Genomic DNA, 19,754 nt, shown 5'->3' with positions numbered 1-19,754 from the left:
AATTATACATTAAAATAAACATATTTGAAATAATTGATTTTAAATTATCATAATAATTCATTTAAAATGACCATATTTAATTATTAAAATAATTGCTTGTTTATCAACAACTTTAGCATTTTATTCATTACATTTTGAAACTCTCAGAAGCCAAGTTATGTTATATTCCTTAATATTTATTTATGCAAGTTTGAAGTATCAATTATCTAAACACAGTTTTGTTTGCATATTTTCAGGATGTAGATATATATATATATATACCGTATTTTCCACACCATAAGGCGCCCTGGGTTATAAGCCACGCCTTCAATGAACGGCATATTTCAAAACTTTGTCCACCTATAAGCCGCCCCGTGTTATAAGCCGCATCTAACTGCGCTAAAGGAATGTCAAAAAAACAGTCAGATAGGTCAGTCAAACTTTAATAATATATTAAAACCAGCGTGATGTGGGCGCGCATGGAATCGTATATCAACATGGACAGAGCTGCGTGAAAAAAGCCACCCGGCCTCTTCGCGTAAACTTAAACTTACCTTAACCACTCGCTCATCTTTTCTTCATCCATCCCTTCGAGTTAGCTTTTATGATGACGCCGGCTGGAAAGGTCTCTTTTGGCAAGGTCTTCCTTTTGAATATCACCATGGGTGGAAGTTTCTGGCCATTAGCATGGCAAGCTAGAACCACAGTGAAGGATGACTTCTCATTCCCTGTGGTGCGAATATTCACCGTACGTGCTCCCGTTGTATCCACAGTGCGGTTCACAGGAATATCAGTTGCTGTGAAATAGTAATCCGTGTGCGGATGGAGAGATTGCGTCTTTTCATGAACCGGATACCTGTCGCTTAGTAGGAGCCATTTTGTGGTCTTTACAGATGTAAACACAAAGGAAATGAAACGTACGGTAATATCCGCGCGCTTTTTCTTCTTCTACGCGGGCGGGTGGTTGCTTACAGTAGAAGAAGAAGCGCTTCCTGTTCTATGGGGGCGGGTGCTTACCTTGGCGGTTGCTTGCGTAGAAGAAGAAGCGCTTCCTGTTCTACCGGGAAAAAAGATGGCGGCTGTTTACCGTAGTTACGAGACCGAAACTTTATGAAAATGAATCTTAATATTTATCCATATATAAAGCGCACCGGGTTATAAGGCACACTGTCAGCTTTTGAGAAAATTTGTGGTTTTTAGGTGCACCTTATAGTGCGGAAAATACGGTACATCAGCTCAAGTTATGGAAAAAAATGCCAACATGGCACTGCCATATTTATTATTGAAGTCACAAAGTGCATCATTTTTTTTAACATGCCTCAAAACAGCAGCTTGGAATTTGGGACATGCTCTCCCTGAGAGAGCATGAGGAGGTTGAGGTGGGCGGGGTTGAGGTGTGAGGGTGGGGAGTAGCGGGGGGTGTATATTGTAGCGTCCCGGAAGAGTTAGTGCTGCAAGGGGTTCTGGGTATTTGTTCTGTTGTGTTACGGTGCGGATGTTCTCCCGAAATGTGTTTGTCATTCTTGTTCGGTGTGGGTTCACAGTGTGGCCATACTTGCCAACCCTCCCGAATTTTCTGGGAGACTCCCGAAATTCAGCGCCTCTCCCGAAAAACTCCCGGGACAAATATTCTCTCGAAAATCTCCCGATTTTCAGCCGGAGCTGGAGGCCACGCCCCCTCCAGTTCCATGCGGACCTGAGTGAGGACAGCCTTTTTTCGCGATGGGAGGACAACAGGGTGACAAGAACTAAATCATCCAGACTAGAGATAAATTGTATTATTATGTTTATTTTACCTAAAAATAAATATATTTATTAATAATAAAAATAAAAAATAAAAAATAAATACATTTTTACTATATTATCAAAATTAATTGTATTTTTATTTGTATTTTTTCGTGACTCCTAGCCATAGAATTATACATTAAAATAAACATATTTAAAATAATTGATTTTAAATTATAATAATTCATTTAAAATGACCATATTTAATTATTAAATTAATTGCTTGTTTATCAACAACTTTAGCATTTTATTCATTACATTTTGAAACTCTCAGAAGCCAAGTTATGTTATATTCCTTAATATTTATTTATGCAAGTTTGAAGTATCAATTATCTAAACACAGTTTTGTTTGCATATTTTCAGGATGTAGATATATATATATATATATATATATATATATAATATATATGAAATACTTGACTTGGTGAATTCTAGCTGTCAATATACTCCTCCCCTTTTAACCACGCCTCCACCTCCCGAAATCGGAGGTCTCAAGGTTGGCAAGTATACAGTGTGGCGCATATTTGTAACAGTGTTAAAGTTGTTTATCCGGCCACCCTCAGTGTGACCTGTATGGCTGTTGACCAAGTATGCCTTGCATTCACTTGTGTGCGTGAAAAGCCGTAGATATTATGTGACTGGACCGGCACGCGAAGACAGTGCCTTTAAGGTTTATTGGCGCTCTGTACTTCTCCCTACGTCCGTGTACACAGCGGTGTTTTAAAAAGTTATACATTTGACTTTTTGAAACCGATACCGATAATTTCCGATATTACATTTTAAAGCATTTGTCGGCCGATATCGGCAGTCCGATATTATTAGACATCTCTTAATTAGTATTATTATTTTCTAAATGTAAAAGACTTCCTTGTGGTCTACATAACATGTAATGGTAGTTCTTTGGTCAAAATGTTGCATAGATGTTTTACACATCATCTTCAAGTCACTTTCTGACAGTCTCTTCAGGATGCACCGTTTTCTGGGCGAGTCTTACTTACGTGCCTCACCTTCGACAGTGTCTTCTCCCCGTCATTTTTGTTGTAGCGGTGTAGCGTGCAAGGACGGGGGTGGAACTAGTGTCAATAGATAGAGCTAACTGTTTTAATGACATTCAGACTTTACTTTAATCAATAACGGAGCAGCATCTCCTCATCCGGAAACAACAAGTAGCCAAGTAATGTGAAAAACCGTCTGATTGGAACTCTCTAAAAACTAAAGTTCCTTGGGTGAATAATGTAAAGTCACTACACCGGTATTTTTTAGTGCTTTCATGGCGAGTTTACTGACAGATATAAGTAAGAACTTTACACTATTTAATATTAGAAATGGCAACAGTGGAGGATGAATGTCCCATAACAAGAAGATAGAGACAAAGAAGAAGCTTAACCACTACGGTGTCGGCACGGACTACAAAGGCGGACACGCACAATTTTTCAGGACTTATGCAGATCACAAATACAGATCAGAAGGTGAGAAAAGTCACTTTTGCATAATATTGCGAAACAAAACGCCAGATAATACGTCTTACCTTATACACACACCATAATAACATACCTGCCAACTACTCCGGTTTTCCCGTAATTAGTACGGTTTTCATCAACCTATTCCGGGTTACGGTTGCAGTGATAAAAAATACGGTTTTTCATTAATTAAAAAAAAATTATTTTTTTAAATGCGCGAGGCTATTTATAGCACCGCTGCCAAGCACGAGGCACCAGTTGCCATTGTTTCCAAACGAGCGAACGATCATGGAATCAGCCGGAGAAAAATCGCAAACGAGTCTTAAACCGAAAAGAAAACTGCAGTCATTCCGTGAAGAATATTCAAAAGCCTATCCGGGAATAATTATCCGTTCCAAAAAGGGTGAAAACTACGCGAATTGCACCTTGTGCAGACAAGATTTTTCGATCGGACACGGAGGAATTAGCGATGTAAAAGACCACGTTGGGACAAAAAAACACAAGGCTAATGCCGTTGCTAGCGATACAAGTGGAAAACTTTCAACGTTTTTCGGATTTTAGCCACAAAAAGGTAATGACACCAATGTTATCTATTGGAATTGTTTAGTACTGTTATACTGTTAAAAGTGTTTATACTATTTATGCTTTCAAGTCCAAGTTGAAGAAATCTTGTTAAATGTTGACAGCATAACTACCAAAATACAGAAGTATGTCCTTAATATTTTTGCAGTGCTATTTCTGTTGAAAAGTTCAAATGATTACATTAGAGATGTGATGTGCCACTTTTCAAGTGTCTGATGGCTTCAATTAATTTTCATTAATTTTTCATATTTTGAATTCTTTTGAAAGGCTTACAAAAAAACTACATTTGAATTGTAATTCCATGCTATTGACAGGACTATTAATTTGAATGAAGTTAGCTTACCATGTTTACAGTATGATAATTGTGATAGAAATGTGAATTTTAGGCACAGAATATTTTTTTACAAATGAACAAGGCAGTAGATTATACAAGCTTGGACAGAAAGTTAATAATGACACCCATTTTTTTTTTTATGGAATTGTTTAGTACTGTTTTACCATTTGTTTACTGTAAAAAGTGTTTATACTTTCAATTAACAAATTGAAGTCTTGTGAAAGGTTGACAGGATAACTGGCATTAACTGTCAAAATAATTTCAAACTATTGAAGTTCGCTTACAGAATAAACATGTCAATCAACCCATATGATTTTTGCTGTAATATTTTTGTTTTGAAAAGTCACTGTGACTGATAGAAAAGTGATGGTTTTAGCAACATTTTAACCTGTCTGAATGCTAATAATCATTTTGCGTCGGGGGGCGAAGCCTGAACCCCCCACCAGGACTTTGTCCTGGACCTACCGGGGCCTGCGGCCCCTGGACCCTGGCTACTAGGTTTTTCTGATTTCAAAAGTTGGCAGGTATGGACAAGTAATGTGAAAAACCGTCTGATCGGAACTTTCTAATAACTAAAGTTCCTTGGGTGAATAATGTAAACTCACTACACCGGTATGTTTTAGTGCTTTCATGGCGAGTTTACTGACCGATATAAGTAAGAACTTTACACTACTTTATATTAGAAATGGCAACAGTGGAGGATGAATGTCCCATAACAAGAAGATAGAGACAAAGAAGAAGCTTAACGACTACGGTGTCGGCACGGACTACAAAGGCGGACGCGTGCAATTTTTCAGGATTTATGCAGATCCCAAATACCGATCAGCAGGTACCAGAAGGTAAGAAAAGTTACTTTTGCATAATATTGCAAAACAAAATGCCAGATAATACGTCTTACCTTATACACACCCCATAATAATACTCCTATGTTGAAGCACAGTACAATCCATCAAGCGGTGTGGCTTCATAGCTTACCAACGTCCTACTAAAACATTTTTATGGATTTTTGAGCGCCGTGTGTAATGTTCTATATTTTCAATGGAACATATAAAATGTTAGTGTTGTTTACTTGAGTCACATTGCCATCATATTGCAGTCTACATGTCTCTCTTATGTTTGACTGCCATCTACTGGTCACACTTATCATTACACCATGTACCAAATAAAATTGCTTCGAGGTCGGTAAGCAAAACCAGAATCAGTCCGTACATTATGCGCACCGGGTTATAAGGCGCACTGTCGAGTTTTGAGGGGGGGAAAAGGATTTTAAGTGCGCCTTATAGAGTATGTGGTTATCAGACACTTAACACCAGAGGTGGGTAGAGTAGCCAGAAATTGTACTCAAGTAAGAGTACTGTTACTTTAGAGATTTATTACTCAAGTAAAAGTAAGGAGTATTCACCCAAATATTTACTTGAGTAAAAGTAAAAAGTATGTTGTGAAAAAACTACTCAAGTACTGAGTAACTGATGAGTAACACACACACATATATATATATATATATATATATATATATATATATATATATATATATATATATATATACATACATATACATATACATTGATATATAGAGTATATAATTTATATGTATTTATTTTGCTGTTTTTGTTTACATGTTAAAGATGTTTTAATGAATATACATGCATGTTTAACATATAGATTCCTTTCTTTCATGTTGACAAGAATATAAGTTGGTGTATTACCTGATTCTGATGACTTGCGTTGATTGTAATCAGACAGTAGTGATGATAACGTCCACGTTTTCAAATGGAGGAGAAGAAAAGTTCCTCCTTTTTGTCTAATACCACATGAAAGTGGTGGGTTTTTGGCATCTTATTTGTCCAGCTTCCATATTCGTTTTTATACACTTTACAAGAAATATATTGGCGTCAAACTCCTTAGCTTGCTAGCTTGTTTGCGCTGGCTTTCGGAGACTCTTGTTTTGAAAGCGCAGGCGCGATGGAGCGGCACTTTTATGGTGAAGACAGGAACTGTGCAGTCAGTCTTTAGGCTTTTGACGGGATGTACGGTTGAAATAAAAAAGGGTCTTTTTTCCTTCACACTTTTGATTGATTGATTGGAACTTTTATTAGTAGATTGCACAGTACAGTACATATTCCGTACAATTGACCACTAAATGGTAACACCCCAATAAGTTTTTCACACTTGTTTAAGTCAGGTCATGTGACCACCTGGCTCTGTTTGATTGGTCCAACGTCACCAGTGACTGCATCTGATTGGTGGAACGAAGTGAAACGTCACCAGTAAGGCAGGCACTTTGAAGGTCTGTCTGACAGACCGAAACAAACAAAGCGTGCATTAACAGATCGATAAAAATTAGTAGCGAGCTGAATGTAGATAAAAGTAGCGGAGTAAAAGTAGCGTTCCTTCTCTATAAATCTACTTAAGTAAAAGTAAAAGTATGTTGCATTAAAACTACTCTTAGAAGTACAATTTATCCCAAAAGTTACTCAAGTAGATGTAACGGAGTAAATGTAGCGCGTTACTACCCACCTCTGCTTAACACACCATTTTTCATTCTGCTTTCTCCCCCTTTAACAAAGCAGTGAATGTTTTGTAGTTACTTAAAATGATTATAAACCACTAATGTTCAAAGGATTTTTGGTCATTTTCATGTCACGCAGGGTGTCTGAGAGTCAGTCTCAACCCCGGCGACAATACACACCCAAGCCAAGACCGTCCTTTGACTATGGCGACACCGAGCGGTCCAACGGAGGACCCTCGCCAGCCATGTCCAGCCCTCCAGCTTACTCCCCAGGTAAAAGCAACTCCTCGCCGGCTCACGTGCGACACATACTCCCCCATTTGATGTGACTCATGCCTTTCCCTCCGCAACACAAAGCACCCCCGCCACATCCAGGTTCATCCTTCCGACGAGGGTCGTTCAGGAACAGTGCGCGTGAGTTGAGACCCAAAAGGATGGTTTTTTCTTTCACTCACTAATGGAGCTTCGTCTTTGCACATTTGCGAGGCAGAAACGGGGGGAATTGTGAGGCGGTTCCACTAATGTTTCTAGAGGATGCTTGGGGGTGGGCACTTGACCCTCCTCACCTGAAATGAACAGTGTATTATATCATTACAATTACAGTCGTCCCTTGTTTATCGCTGTTAATTGAGACCTAACATGACCCAAGATATAAATATTTCCACAAAGTAAGATAGCTGATAATTAATTTTCACAGGTGTATATGAAGCTCCCTAAACCTTTTGTTGACATAATTTAACATGACGTAACACCCACCTTTACACTACTTTCTCCCAATATAGTAGCATTGTGTTTGTTCTAGTGTAGATTACAGTACTGTATTTTCCCGACCATAGGGCGCACTGCCGATTAATGGTCTGTTTTCGATCTTTTTTCGTATATAAGGCGCACCGGATGTCTGTTACTACATTATATATATACTTGCAGTGTGTATATTGTACATATTACATGTTGTTATGAAGGTGTCTGTTACTACATTATATATATACTTGCTGTGTATATTGTACATATTACATATTGTTATGAAGGTGTCTGTTACTACATTATATATATACTTGCAGGGTGTATAGTGTACATATTACATATTGTTATGAAGGTGTCTGTTACTACATTAAATATATACTTGCAGTGTGTATATTGTACATATTACATATTGTTACGAAGGTGTCTGTTACTACATTATATATATACGTGCAGTGTGTATATTGTACATATTACATATTGTTATGAAGGTGTCTGTTACTACGTTATATATATACTTGCAGGGTGTATAGTGTACATATTACATATTGTTATGAAGGTGTCTGTTGCTACATTATATATATACTTGCAGTGTGCATATTGTACATATTACAAATTGTTATGAAGGTGTCTGTTACTACATTATATATATACTTGCTGTGTATATTGTACATATTACATATTGTTATGAAGGTGTCTGTTACTACATTATATATATGCTTGCAGTGTGTATATTGTACATATTACATATTGTTTTGAAGGTGTCTGTTACTACATTATATATATACTTGCAGTGTGTATAGTGTACATACTACATATTGTTATGAAGGTGTCTGTTACTACATTTTATATATATATATATATATATATATATATATGCATATATATATATATATATATATATATATATATATATGCATATACTTGCAGTGTGTATATTGTACATATTACATATTGTTTTGAAGGTGTTTGTTACTACATTATATATATATTTCCAGTGTGTATATTGTACATATTACATATTGTTATGAAGGTGTCTGTTACTACATTATATCTACGGTACTTGCAGTGTGTATATTATACATATTACATATTGTTATGAAGGTGTCTGTTACTACATTATATATACAATTGCAGTGTGTATATTGTACATATTACCGTACATATTGTTATGAAGGTGTCTGTTACTCCATTTTATATACAGTATATACTTGCAGTGTGTATATTGTACATATTACATGTTGTTATGAAGGTGTCTGTTACTACATTATATATATATATACTTGCAGTGTGTATATTGTACATATTACATGTTGTTATGAAGGTGTCTGTTACTACATTATATATATACTTGCTGTGTAAATTGTACATATTACATATTGTTATGAAGGTGTCTGTTCCTCCATTTTATATATATACTTGCAGTGTGTATATTGTACATATTACATGTTGTTATGAAGGTGTCTGTTACTACATGATATATATACTTGCAGGGTGTATATTGTACATATTACATATTGTTATGAAGGTGTCTGTTACTACATTATATATACGGTACTTGCAGTGTGTATATTATAAATATTACATATTGTTATGAAGGTGTCTGTTACTACATTATATATACAATTGCAGTGTGTATATTGTACATATTACATATTGTTATGAAGGTGTCTGTTACTCCATTTTATATACAGTATATACTTGCAGTGTGTATATTGTACATATTACATATTGTTATGAAGGTGTCTGTTACTACATTATATATATACTTGCAGTGTGTATATTGTACATATTACATATTGTTATGAAGGTGTCTGTTACTACATTATATATATACTTGCAGTGTGTATATTATACATATTACATATTGTTATGAAGGTGTCTGTTACTACATTATATATATACTTGCAGTGTGTATATTGTACATATTACATATTGTTATGAAGGTGGCTATTACTACATTATATATATACTTGCAGTTTGTATATAAAACATTTTGAAGTTGTGTTGGAGGCTTTAAAGGCAACATTTCCTCCTATTAGCCGCATCTTCGAAGCCTTTTTACCATCTTTAAAATCCTAATAAAAAAAGGCTTGTGTTCTTGTCTCTCATAATGATTGTGAACGAGGCAGAATTCCCCCAAAAAGTGCAGTTTTCCTTTAACACTAAAACATGTAGATTATGTGTTAATAAAAACATTTCAATCCGCAATTGATGAAGCCAGAAGATTTGAAGTGCGTTGTATCGAGGGACGACTGTTTATTGTCACGAGCAAAACCTCCACCAAGGCATTGATGGTGTTGCCAAGTTTGATCTTATCCATGAAACTTGGCGTCACGTTACAGCTACTCCTCCTATTGATTCAATCCATTCCGTCTAAATTGCATTACTCTGTTCCTTCTGTGTCAAGTTGTGCACATAACCTCCTTGGTGGAAGTAATAACAAAACATGTTGCTGTTATATAACGAGGTGGGTGCAGGTGTTGAGTTTCACTTTGAGCAGGAACATCTCCTGGTTTCTCCTGCAGACTTCTGGTGGAAACATGCTGGTCACGCACACCTTCTAATGAAATCTTCTCCCCACTCAATACTTACCTCGTCAATATAGATTCTCCCGCCTCACTTTGCCGCGCTTTGTGCCTTTTTCAGCCGCCGAGCCGTGCTGCAAAGCCCTGTACGACTTTGACCCCGAGAACGAGGGCGAGATGGGCTTCCGCGAGGGAGATGTCATCACTTTGGTCAGTCAAATCGATGAGAACTGGTTAGAGGGAAGGCTTCGCGGCAAGACGGGATACTTCCCCAACAACTACGTGGAAGTGCTTGTCCCACTGTAACGGGTGAACACGTCGCACGGGATAAAAGCGGGAAGGAGGATTATTAACCCAATGTGGGAAAAACTAACCATGTCATTGAATTGGCACTAGAACCCATTGGGGTCCAATATAACACCGTGTTAAATTATCATAGATTTCATTTTTTAAAAAAGGACCAAAAGGCTATTTGGGTGCGATACCAGCCCTTATGCACCGGTGCACTTTTTACACTACTACATTATCACTTTTTTCCTGGAAGATGCCAGGTAACACTAAAAAAAAGTACATCCACTTTCATTTGAATCTGAATATTTTGTCATGGCTATTCAGCTGATCCTATGCTGCCATCTGGTGGCGGTTGGTTTGAACTCCCACTAGTGTCTGAACTGGACTGTTGACATCTTTTTACAGGATATGGGTGGAATAATTTACACAGAATGTGTTTCGGTGTCATTTCTGAAATAAGTGACCGGTATCCGTAAAAGGCGTTTTTCAACATGTGGATATGCACAACCATACCAAAAAAAAAAAAGGTACTAAAAAGTGCAAAGTTATCTCCAATCAGTTTCCGATTAATGCTATTTCTACAATTTTGCCTGTAATATTGAGGTGAAATTGTAAAAGCATAACACCAAAACATCCTCTTTGCAATGCTGGCATTGTCGCTTCCAACGTTGTCTTGTGAGTAGTTTTTATGAAGTTAGCCTTTTTTGTATTTGCCCTGAAATTAGAAGAATGAATCCGAGGTGTATCGGAGCCTTCTAGCACCGTCTCCAACCTTGGAGAAATGCTCCCCTCTCCCCCAATCCATTGTGCGGAGAGTTGAACAACTCGAGCACAAAGACTCTTTTCACTTCGGTTCCGCCCATGACATCAGTCGAGGGTCGACCCTGTCGCCCCAAAATGCCAACTTTCTCTTCTTCGCCAGGGTGATCCCCTTGTTAGATCGCCATCTCTATTTGACGCTGGAGTGGAACAGACAGGCCTTTTCAGTAGGGAAAGACACACAGTCGTGGATTATGCCCTCCCCCTCTCCTCTTTATTCACCACCTGGCCCCTTTCTCATTATCCACCCCCTACCCCAATCCCATCTCATTTTTTGTCCTACTGCATGCCTCCTGTTTTCTTTCTTTTATTTAATCGTCTGCAGGGTAACACCTACATGGTTCAGGTGTGTGTTTACAGGCCTCATTACACTACATGTAGGAAGTTGGGTACGGGGACGCTGAAGATAAATAAGGTCTCGAAACAAAAGGGCTTAGATCAATTTTTATGCTATGTGGCATGTCCCTAATACCATTAAAATGTCACAGTTAATGTTAAGTGTTATTAAAGCTTTATTTTATTATTAACCTCTTTGCATGCATTACTACGTTATCTGTTTTGAAGCAATGTCTTGTAACTGTGACACTAGAAGTGGGATTATCCTGGATTATTTTAAGGATATTATGGATTACCTCTTTGTTATGTTTATTTGATGTATGTAGCGGGGAATGAAGGCTGTACGTTTGCTTCATCAAATAAATGTGGTGTTTTAATACCCCTCGTGTGCCTGTTTTAGGACGTTTCACAAAGCACACATCTTGTCTTCAATTCGTGGGTTTACATCATACTTGCCAACCCTCCCGGATTTTCCGGGAGACTCTCGAAATTCAGCGCCTCTCCCGAAAACAAATTTTCTCCCAAAAATATCCCGAAATTCAGGCGGAGCTGTAAGCCACGCCCCCTCCAGCTCCATGCGGACCTGAGTGACGTCAGGTGACGCAACACCACGTAAATCGTTGGCCAACCAAAAAGTAACCCCAGTACGCTGTAGCCAACATTCACCAGGAGATGGCAACAGACAAACATAGATCACTCTATTACATTCCTCCCCTTTTAGAAATGTATAGAAGTTACTCAAAATAAATAAACAACCCAACCAAAACATGCAGCAGCTCGATTAAAAAACTGTACTTAAGCCACATTCTTTTCTTTTTTTTTTTAGTACTGAACTCTTAACCCTCATTTGTAAAAAAATAACATGCTTATTTTACAAACAGTATTTGTACACCTTTAACACAGATTTTTGTACTGTCTTCAGAGATTCAGTTTTTTTGGTGGTACTCGAAACCTTGCGAAAGGGTGTTCAGCATGGTTAGAAAAATAGTGACAGAGAATAGAACAAGGATGGACAATTCAACCCTTAACTCAACAATGAGTAGATGAGTGTTGTGTGTGTATATGTGTAAATAAATGAACACTGAAATTCAAGTATTTCTTTTATATATATATATATATAATAAAAAAATTATATATATATATATATATAGCTAGAATTCACTGAAAGTCAAGTATTTCTTATATATATATATATATATATATATGAAATACTTGACTTGGTGAATTCTAGCTGTAAATATACTCCTCACCTCTTAGCCCCGCCCCCACCTCCCGAAATCGGAGGTCTCAAGGTTGGCAAGTATGGTTTACATGGATGTGCGTGAGTATATTCCCCTTCCAAATTAATGTATAATCCAGTGTTTTTCAACCACCATGCAGCGGCACACTAGTGTGCCGTGGGAGATTGTCATTTCACCTAATTGGGTTAAAAATATTTTTTTGCAAACCAGTAATTATAATCCACAAATGTGCCGTTGTTGAGTGTCTGTGCTGTCTAGAGATCGGCAGAGTAACCATGTAATACTCTTCCATTGCAGGTAGCTAATTGCTTTGTAGATGTCGAGAACATGGTTTGTCGTGATCACAATATGCAGATGACAGCGGGAGGCAGCGTGGAGGTAAAAAGGTATCTAATGCTTAAACCAAAAATAAACAAAAAGGTAAGTGCCGCTAAGAAAAGGCAATGAAGCTTAGCTATGCAAAATGAGGCTAAAACTGGACTGGCTGCAAAGTAAACCAAAACAGAATGCTGGACGACAGCAAAGACTTACTGTGGAGCAGCAGACGGCGTCCACAAAGTACATCTGTACATGACATGACAATAAAATAGGAGCGCAAGACAAGAAGTAAAACACTACACACAGGAAAACCGCAAAAAAAACCTCCAAATAAGTCATGACGTGATGTGACAGTACACCTACTTTAAGACAAGAGCTATAGTGATGCATGCTTGGTTATGGTTTGAATTAATATCCAACAATTGCGAGAAGGACTTTTTACTGTCAATATCAGATGCTGAGTTTCATTGTGTGAATGCTTTATATGGTTTTCTACATCAAAATTCATCTAGTTATTCAACTTCTTCTTCTCCAGATTTTGCCATATTTAAGCATTAGACACCTTTTTACCTGCGCACTGCCTCCCGCTGTTCTCGTCATCTACAAAGCAATTAGCTACCTTCTGCCACCTACTGATATGGAAGAGTATTACACGATTACTCTGCCTGGCTCTAGACAGCACCAACACATCATTTGCAGACTATAATTACTGCTTTGCAAAAAAATATTTTTAACCCAAATAGGTGAAATTAGAAAATCTCCCTGTCATGGCGAAGAGTTTTTCGCAGCTTACTGCGAGGATTGTTCTCCCGGGATGCAATCGGACTTTTCCGGACAAAAGGTGGCAGGTAGGAACATTTTTAATTATTCTCTAAAACTCAACAAAGTACAAAAAAAACAGAAAACAACCCGAAGGCAAGCATGCTTATCGCACGCGGAAGCTAAGGTAAAAACTTAGGACATGAAACTAAAGACATGAAACCCGCACTAAACTGTGACATGAAACAAATAGCTTTAACTATGGAATTAAGCAACATGAACTGTGGTATCGCATAAATCGAGCATGAAAAGAGCAATGTCGCCAGGCCGACTGACCGGCAAAGGTGGTTTAAATAGTCTCTTGATTAGAGCCAGGTGAGCGTCCCAACACCAGCGGCAGGTGAAAAATCATATGCCACCGTGGCAACCAAAACAAACAAGAGTGCGCAAACAGGAACTACCGTATATTTCGGAGTACAAGTCGCACCGGCCGAAAAATCCATAATAAAGAAGGGGAAAAAACATATGAGTCGCACTGGAGTATATGTCGCATTTTTGGGGGAAATGTATTTGATAAAAGCCAACAGCAAGAATAGACATTTGAAAGGCAATTTAAAATAAAGAATAGTGAACAACAGGCTGAATAAGTGTACGTTATATGAGGCATAAATAACCAACTGGTATGTTAACGTAACATATTGTGGTAAGAGACATACTTGCCAACCCTCCCGAATTTTCCGGGAGACTCCCGAAATTCAGCGCCTCTCCGGAAAACCTCCCGGGACAAATATTCTCCCGAAAATCTCCCGATTTTCAGCCGGAGCTGGAGGCCACGCCCCCTCCAGCTCCATGCGGACCTGAGTGAGGACAGCCTTTTTTCACTACAGGAGGACAACAGGATGACAAGAACTAAATCAGATATCTAGAGATAAATTGTATTATTATGTTTATCTTACCTAAAAATAAATATATTTATTAATTAAAAAAAAACAACTAAATAACTAAATACATTTGTACTATATTTTGCTAAAAACATCAAAACTTTTTATTTTTCATTTTTTCTGACTCCTTATTACATCCAGCCATATACATTAAAATAAACATATTTGAAATAATACATTTTAAATTATCATAATTCATTTAAAATGACCCTATTTAATTATTAAAATAATTGCTTGTTTATCAACAACTTTAGCATTTTATTCATTACATTTTTAAGCTCTCAGAAGCCAAGTTATCTTATATTCATGTTATATTTATGCAAGTTTGAAGTATCAATTATCTAAACACAGTTTTGTTTACATATTTTCAGGATGTAGATATATGAATATATGTATATGTGTATATATGTATATATATATGTATATATATATATATATGTATATATATATGTATATATATATGTATGTATATATATATATATGTATATATATATATATGTATGTATGTATATATATATATGTATGTATATATGTATGTATGTATGTATATATATATATATATATATATATATATGAAATACTTGACTTGGTGAATTCTAGCTGTCAATATACTCCTCCCCTCTTAACCACGCCCCCAACCAATGCCCCACGCCCCCGAAATCGGAGGTCTCAAGGTTGGCAACTATGGTAAGAGTCATTCAAATAACTATAACATATAGAACATGCTATACGTTTACCAAACAATCTGTCACTCCTAATCGCTAAATCCCATGAAATCTTATACGTCTAGTCTCTTACGTGAATGAGATCAATAATATTTGATATTTTACGCTAATGTGTTAATCATTTCATACATAAGTCGCTCCTGAGTATAAGTCGCACCCCTGGCCAAACTATGAAAAAAAACTGCGACTTATAGTCCGAAAAATACAGTAAAAGAGTCCAAAACTAACAAAGAATAACAAAAACATAATCCAGACCACAGATCATGACACACCAGACGGTATCCGGTTGAAAAACACTGACCTAAACGGTAGAAAAGCGCTATACAAGTATAACTCATAATTGACTGTGTTGAAACTTTTAAGAAACACTTGAAAACTTCTCTTTTTAGTAAAGCTTTTAGTTAATGCACCTTTTAACCATCCTTGTTAATCCACTTTGTATCCTTTTTACGATGTTGCCCGTTTTAATTAAATTGTTGTTTTACTGCACTTACCGTATGTTTTGTACAGCGCTTTGTCATTTTATCTGTGAAAAGTGCTTTATAAATACAATTAGTGATGGGTCCGGCAACACCGATGCATCGGCGCATGCGTCGAGCTCATAGAGCAACACCCTGTGTCGGTGCGCGTACCGCTTTTAGAAAGTCACGTGACCGATGATGAGCTGTTTTGGTCACGTGACCGATATGCGAACTGTGTCGCACTGACGCCTCCTCTGTGCCCTGTGAGCGGCTCTTTTCTACAGCCGGAGAAATAATAACTAAGAAGAGAAATCGTCTAAAATGTAATACGTCGGAAAAACTTTTTTTTAATTTTTTTTTTATAAAAATGTGTAAAAAAAATAAAATTAAAAAAATTCCCAGTCCACAATCATCCACAACACGTTCTCTTAGATTTCCATGTTATGATACATGTTCACATTCTTTATTGACTGTATCTAAAAAAGATAAAAATATATTTGTATTTAAATGAAGATATGAAATAATCCTAAATGAAATACAATGACTTGGTTTATATTATTGTATATACTAGGGCAGGGGTCACCAACGCGGTGCCCGCGGTCACCAGGTAGCCCGTTAGGACCAGACCAGTCGCCCGCTGGCCTGTTCTAAAAATAGCTCAAAGAGCAGCACTTACCAGTGAGCTGCCTCTATTTTTTAAATTGTATTTATTTACTGGCAAGCTGGTCTCGCTTTGCTCGACATTTTTAATTCTATAAGAGACAAAACTCAAATAGAATTTGAAAACATTTTAAAGACTTGGTCTTCACTTGGAATAAGCGGTAGGAAATGGATGGATGGATGGATGGGTCTTCACTTGTTTAAATAAATTCATTTATTTTTTACTTTGCTTCTTATTACTTTTAGAAATACAATTTTAGAGAAAAAATACAACCTTAAAAATGATTTTAGGATTTTTAAACAAATACCTTTTTACCTTTTAAATTTCTTCCTCTTCTTTCCTGACAATTTAAATCAATGTTCAAGTAATTTTTTTTTGTTTTTATTGTAAAGAATAATAAATATTTTAGCTTCTGTTTTTTTGACGAAGAATATTTGTGAAATATTTCTTCAAACTTACTATGATTAAAATTTAAAAAAAAATATTCTGGCAAATCTAGAAAATCTGTAGAATCAAATTTAAATCTTATTTCAAAGTATTTTGAATTTCTTTTGAAATTTTTGTTCTGGAAAATCTAGAAGAAATACTGATTTGTCTTTGTTAGAAATATAGCTTGGTCCAATTTGTTATATATTGTAACAAAGTGCAGATTGGATTTTAACCAATTTAAAACATGTCATCAAAATTCTAAAATGTATCTTAATCAGGAAAAATGACTAATGATGTTCCATAAATTATTTTTTTTAATTTTTTCAAAAAGATTCAAATTAGCTAGTTTTTCTCTTCTTTTTGTCGGTTGAATTTTGAATTTTAAAGAGTCGAAATTGAAGATAAACTATGTTTCAAAATTTTATTTTAATTTTTTTCGTGTTTTCTCCTCTTTTAAACCGTTCAATTAAGTGTTTTTTTTTCATCATTTATTCTCTACAAAAAACCTTCCGTAAAAGGAAAAAAAAATGTACGACGGAATGACAGACAGAAATACCCATTTTTTTATATATATAAATTTATTTATTTAGCTTTTCTTGTTTAAATCACACTTACGTGTAACTTACAAATGACAATATATTTATTTATTTAAGTGTGTATCAAACTGGTAGCCCTTCGCATTAATCAGTACCCAAGAAGTAGTTTTTGGTTTCAAAAAGGTTGGTGACCCCTGTACTAGGGCATCAAATCAGTGTCAGTTGAGTCGGTCCATAGGTTGCCTGTAGTGGTTTTTAATGTCCAGCAGATGTCAGTATTTAGTGACACAGTATCGACACAGTATCAATACAGTTTTGCAATGTGTCGAAACGCTTCATGAGGCCTCATCAACCCATCACTAAGTATAACCCATAATTGACTGAGTTGAAACTTTTAAGAAACACTTGAAAACTTCTCCTTTTAGTAAAGCTTTTAGTTCATGCACCTTTTAACTATCCTTGTTAATCCACTTTGTATCCTTTTTACGATGTTGCCCCTGTTTTAATTAAATTGTTGTTTTACTGCACCTATGTTTTGTACAGCGCTTTGTCATTTTATCTGTGAAAAGTGCTTTATAAATACAGTTTACTTACTTCATACTACATTCTGTCAGCATTTCACTTCAACTTCAGCCATGCTTGCCAACACTCCCGGATTTTCCGGGAGACTCCCGAAATTCAGCGCTTCTCCCGAAAACCTCCCGGGACAAATTTTCTCCCGAAAATCTCCAGAAATTCAGGCGGACCTGAGTGACGTGTCGACACCCGATTTTCACGTCCGCTTTCCCACAATATAAACAGCGTGCCTGCCCAATCACGTTATAACTGTAGAATGATGGAGGGCGAGTTCTTGGTTTCTTATGTGGGTTTATTGTTAGGCAGTTTCATTAACGTCCTCCCAGCGCGGCAACAACACACAACAGCAGTCACGTTTTCGTCTACCGTAAAGCAGTTCGTCTGCCGTAAACAGCAATGTTGTGACACTCTTAAACAGGGCAATACTGCCATCTACTGTACATGCATATGTGACAATAACATATAGGGCTTTTAGAGAGTGCAGTGCACAACTGCGCACACGACAAGGAGACGAAGCAGAATGCATCATCAGAGAGGGTGTTCAGCATGGTTAGAAAATAGTGACAGAGAATAGAACAAGGATGGACAATTCAACCCTTAACTCAACAATGAGTAAATGAGTGTTATGTGTGTATATGAGTAAATAAATGAACACTGAAATTCAAGTATTTCTCTTATTTTTATATATATATATATATATATATACATACATACAGGTAAAAGCCAGTAAATTAGAATATTTTGAAAAACTTGATTTATTTCAGTAATTGCATTCAAAAGGTGTAACTTGTACATTATATTTATTCATTGCACACAGACTGATGCATTCAAATGTTTATTTCATTTAATTTTGATGATTTGAAGTGGCAACAAATGAAAATCCCAAATTCCGTGTGTCACAAAATTAGAATATTACTTAAGGCTAATACAAAAAAGGGATTTTTAGAAATGTTGGCCAACTGAAAAGTATGAAAATGAAAAATATGAGCATGTACAATACTCAATACTTGGTTGGAGCTCCTTTTGCCTCAATTACTGCGTTAATGCGGCGTGGCATGGAGTCGATGAGTTTCTGGCACTGCTCAGGTGTTATGAGAGCCCAGGTTGCTCTGATAGTGGCCTTCAACTCTTCTGCGTTTTTGGGTCTGGCATTCTGCATCTTCCTTTTCACAATACCCCACAGATTTTCTATGGGGCTAAGGTCAGGGGAGTTGGCGGGCCAATTTAGAACAGAAATACCATGGTCCGTAAACCAGGCACGGGTAGATTTTGCGCTGGGTGCAGGCGCCAAGTCCTGTTGGAACTTGAAATCTCCATCTCCATAGAGCAGGTCAGCAGCAGGAAGCATGAAGTGCTCTAAAACTTGCTGGTAGACTGCTGCGTTGACCCTGGATCTCAGGAAACAGAGTGGACCGACACCAGCAGATGACATGGCACCCCCAAACCATCACTGATGGTGGAAACTTTACACTAGACTTCAGGCAACGTGGATCCTGTGCCTCTCCTGTCTTCCTCCAGACTCTGGGACCTCGATTTCCAAAGGAAATGCAAAATTTGCATGGTTGGGTGATGGTGGCAAGTATGACTTCAGCATTGGAGCATCCACAATTCATTCAGGAATTGCCTCTTCTAGTTTTTTTTAAATATTTTCTGCTTGTGTTGTGCCTGGAGATTTTTTTCAATGAAAAAAAAAAAAAAAAGTGCTATTGGCTCAGAAAAGGTTGAAACCCCCCTGGTATAATG

The 19,754-nt window shown here is 36.9% G+C and overlaps 1 protein-coding gene across 2 annotated transcripts in view; it reads left to right on the top strand.

Moving 5' to 3' along the window:
• The window catches only part of LOC133618406 (endophilin-A2-like), a 44,445-nt gene extending 32,701 nt beyond the window's left edge, over nt 1-11,744 (top strand). The window contains exons 7-9 of one of the 2 annotated variants that reach the window (XM_061978736.2): nt 6,789-6,922; nt 7,007-7,063; nt 10,040-11,744. In XM_061978736.2, the coding sequence (XP_061834720.1) occupies nt 6,789-6,922; nt 7,007-7,063; nt 10,040-10,224 (376 nt within the window). In that variant the 3' untranslated portion in view covers nt 10,225-11,744. The remainder of the gene's footprint in view (nt 1-6,788; nt 6,923-7,006; nt 7,064-10,039) is intronic. The other variant, XM_061978737.2, reaches the window with a different exon arrangement.
• The last annotated feature ends 8,010 nt before the right edge of the window (nt 11,745-19,754 follow it).

This window comes from Nerophis lumbriciformis, linkage group LG19 (genome assembly GCF_033978685.3).
Source record: "Nerophis lumbriciformis linkage group LG19, RoL_Nlum_v2.1, whole genome shotgun sequence".
In the NCBI taxonomy this organism is placed as follows: Eukaryota; Metazoa; Chordata; class Actinopteri; order Syngnathiformes; family Syngnathidae; genus Nerophis; species Nerophis lumbriciformis.
This window is presented reverse-complemented; position numbering and strand designations above follow the sequence as displayed.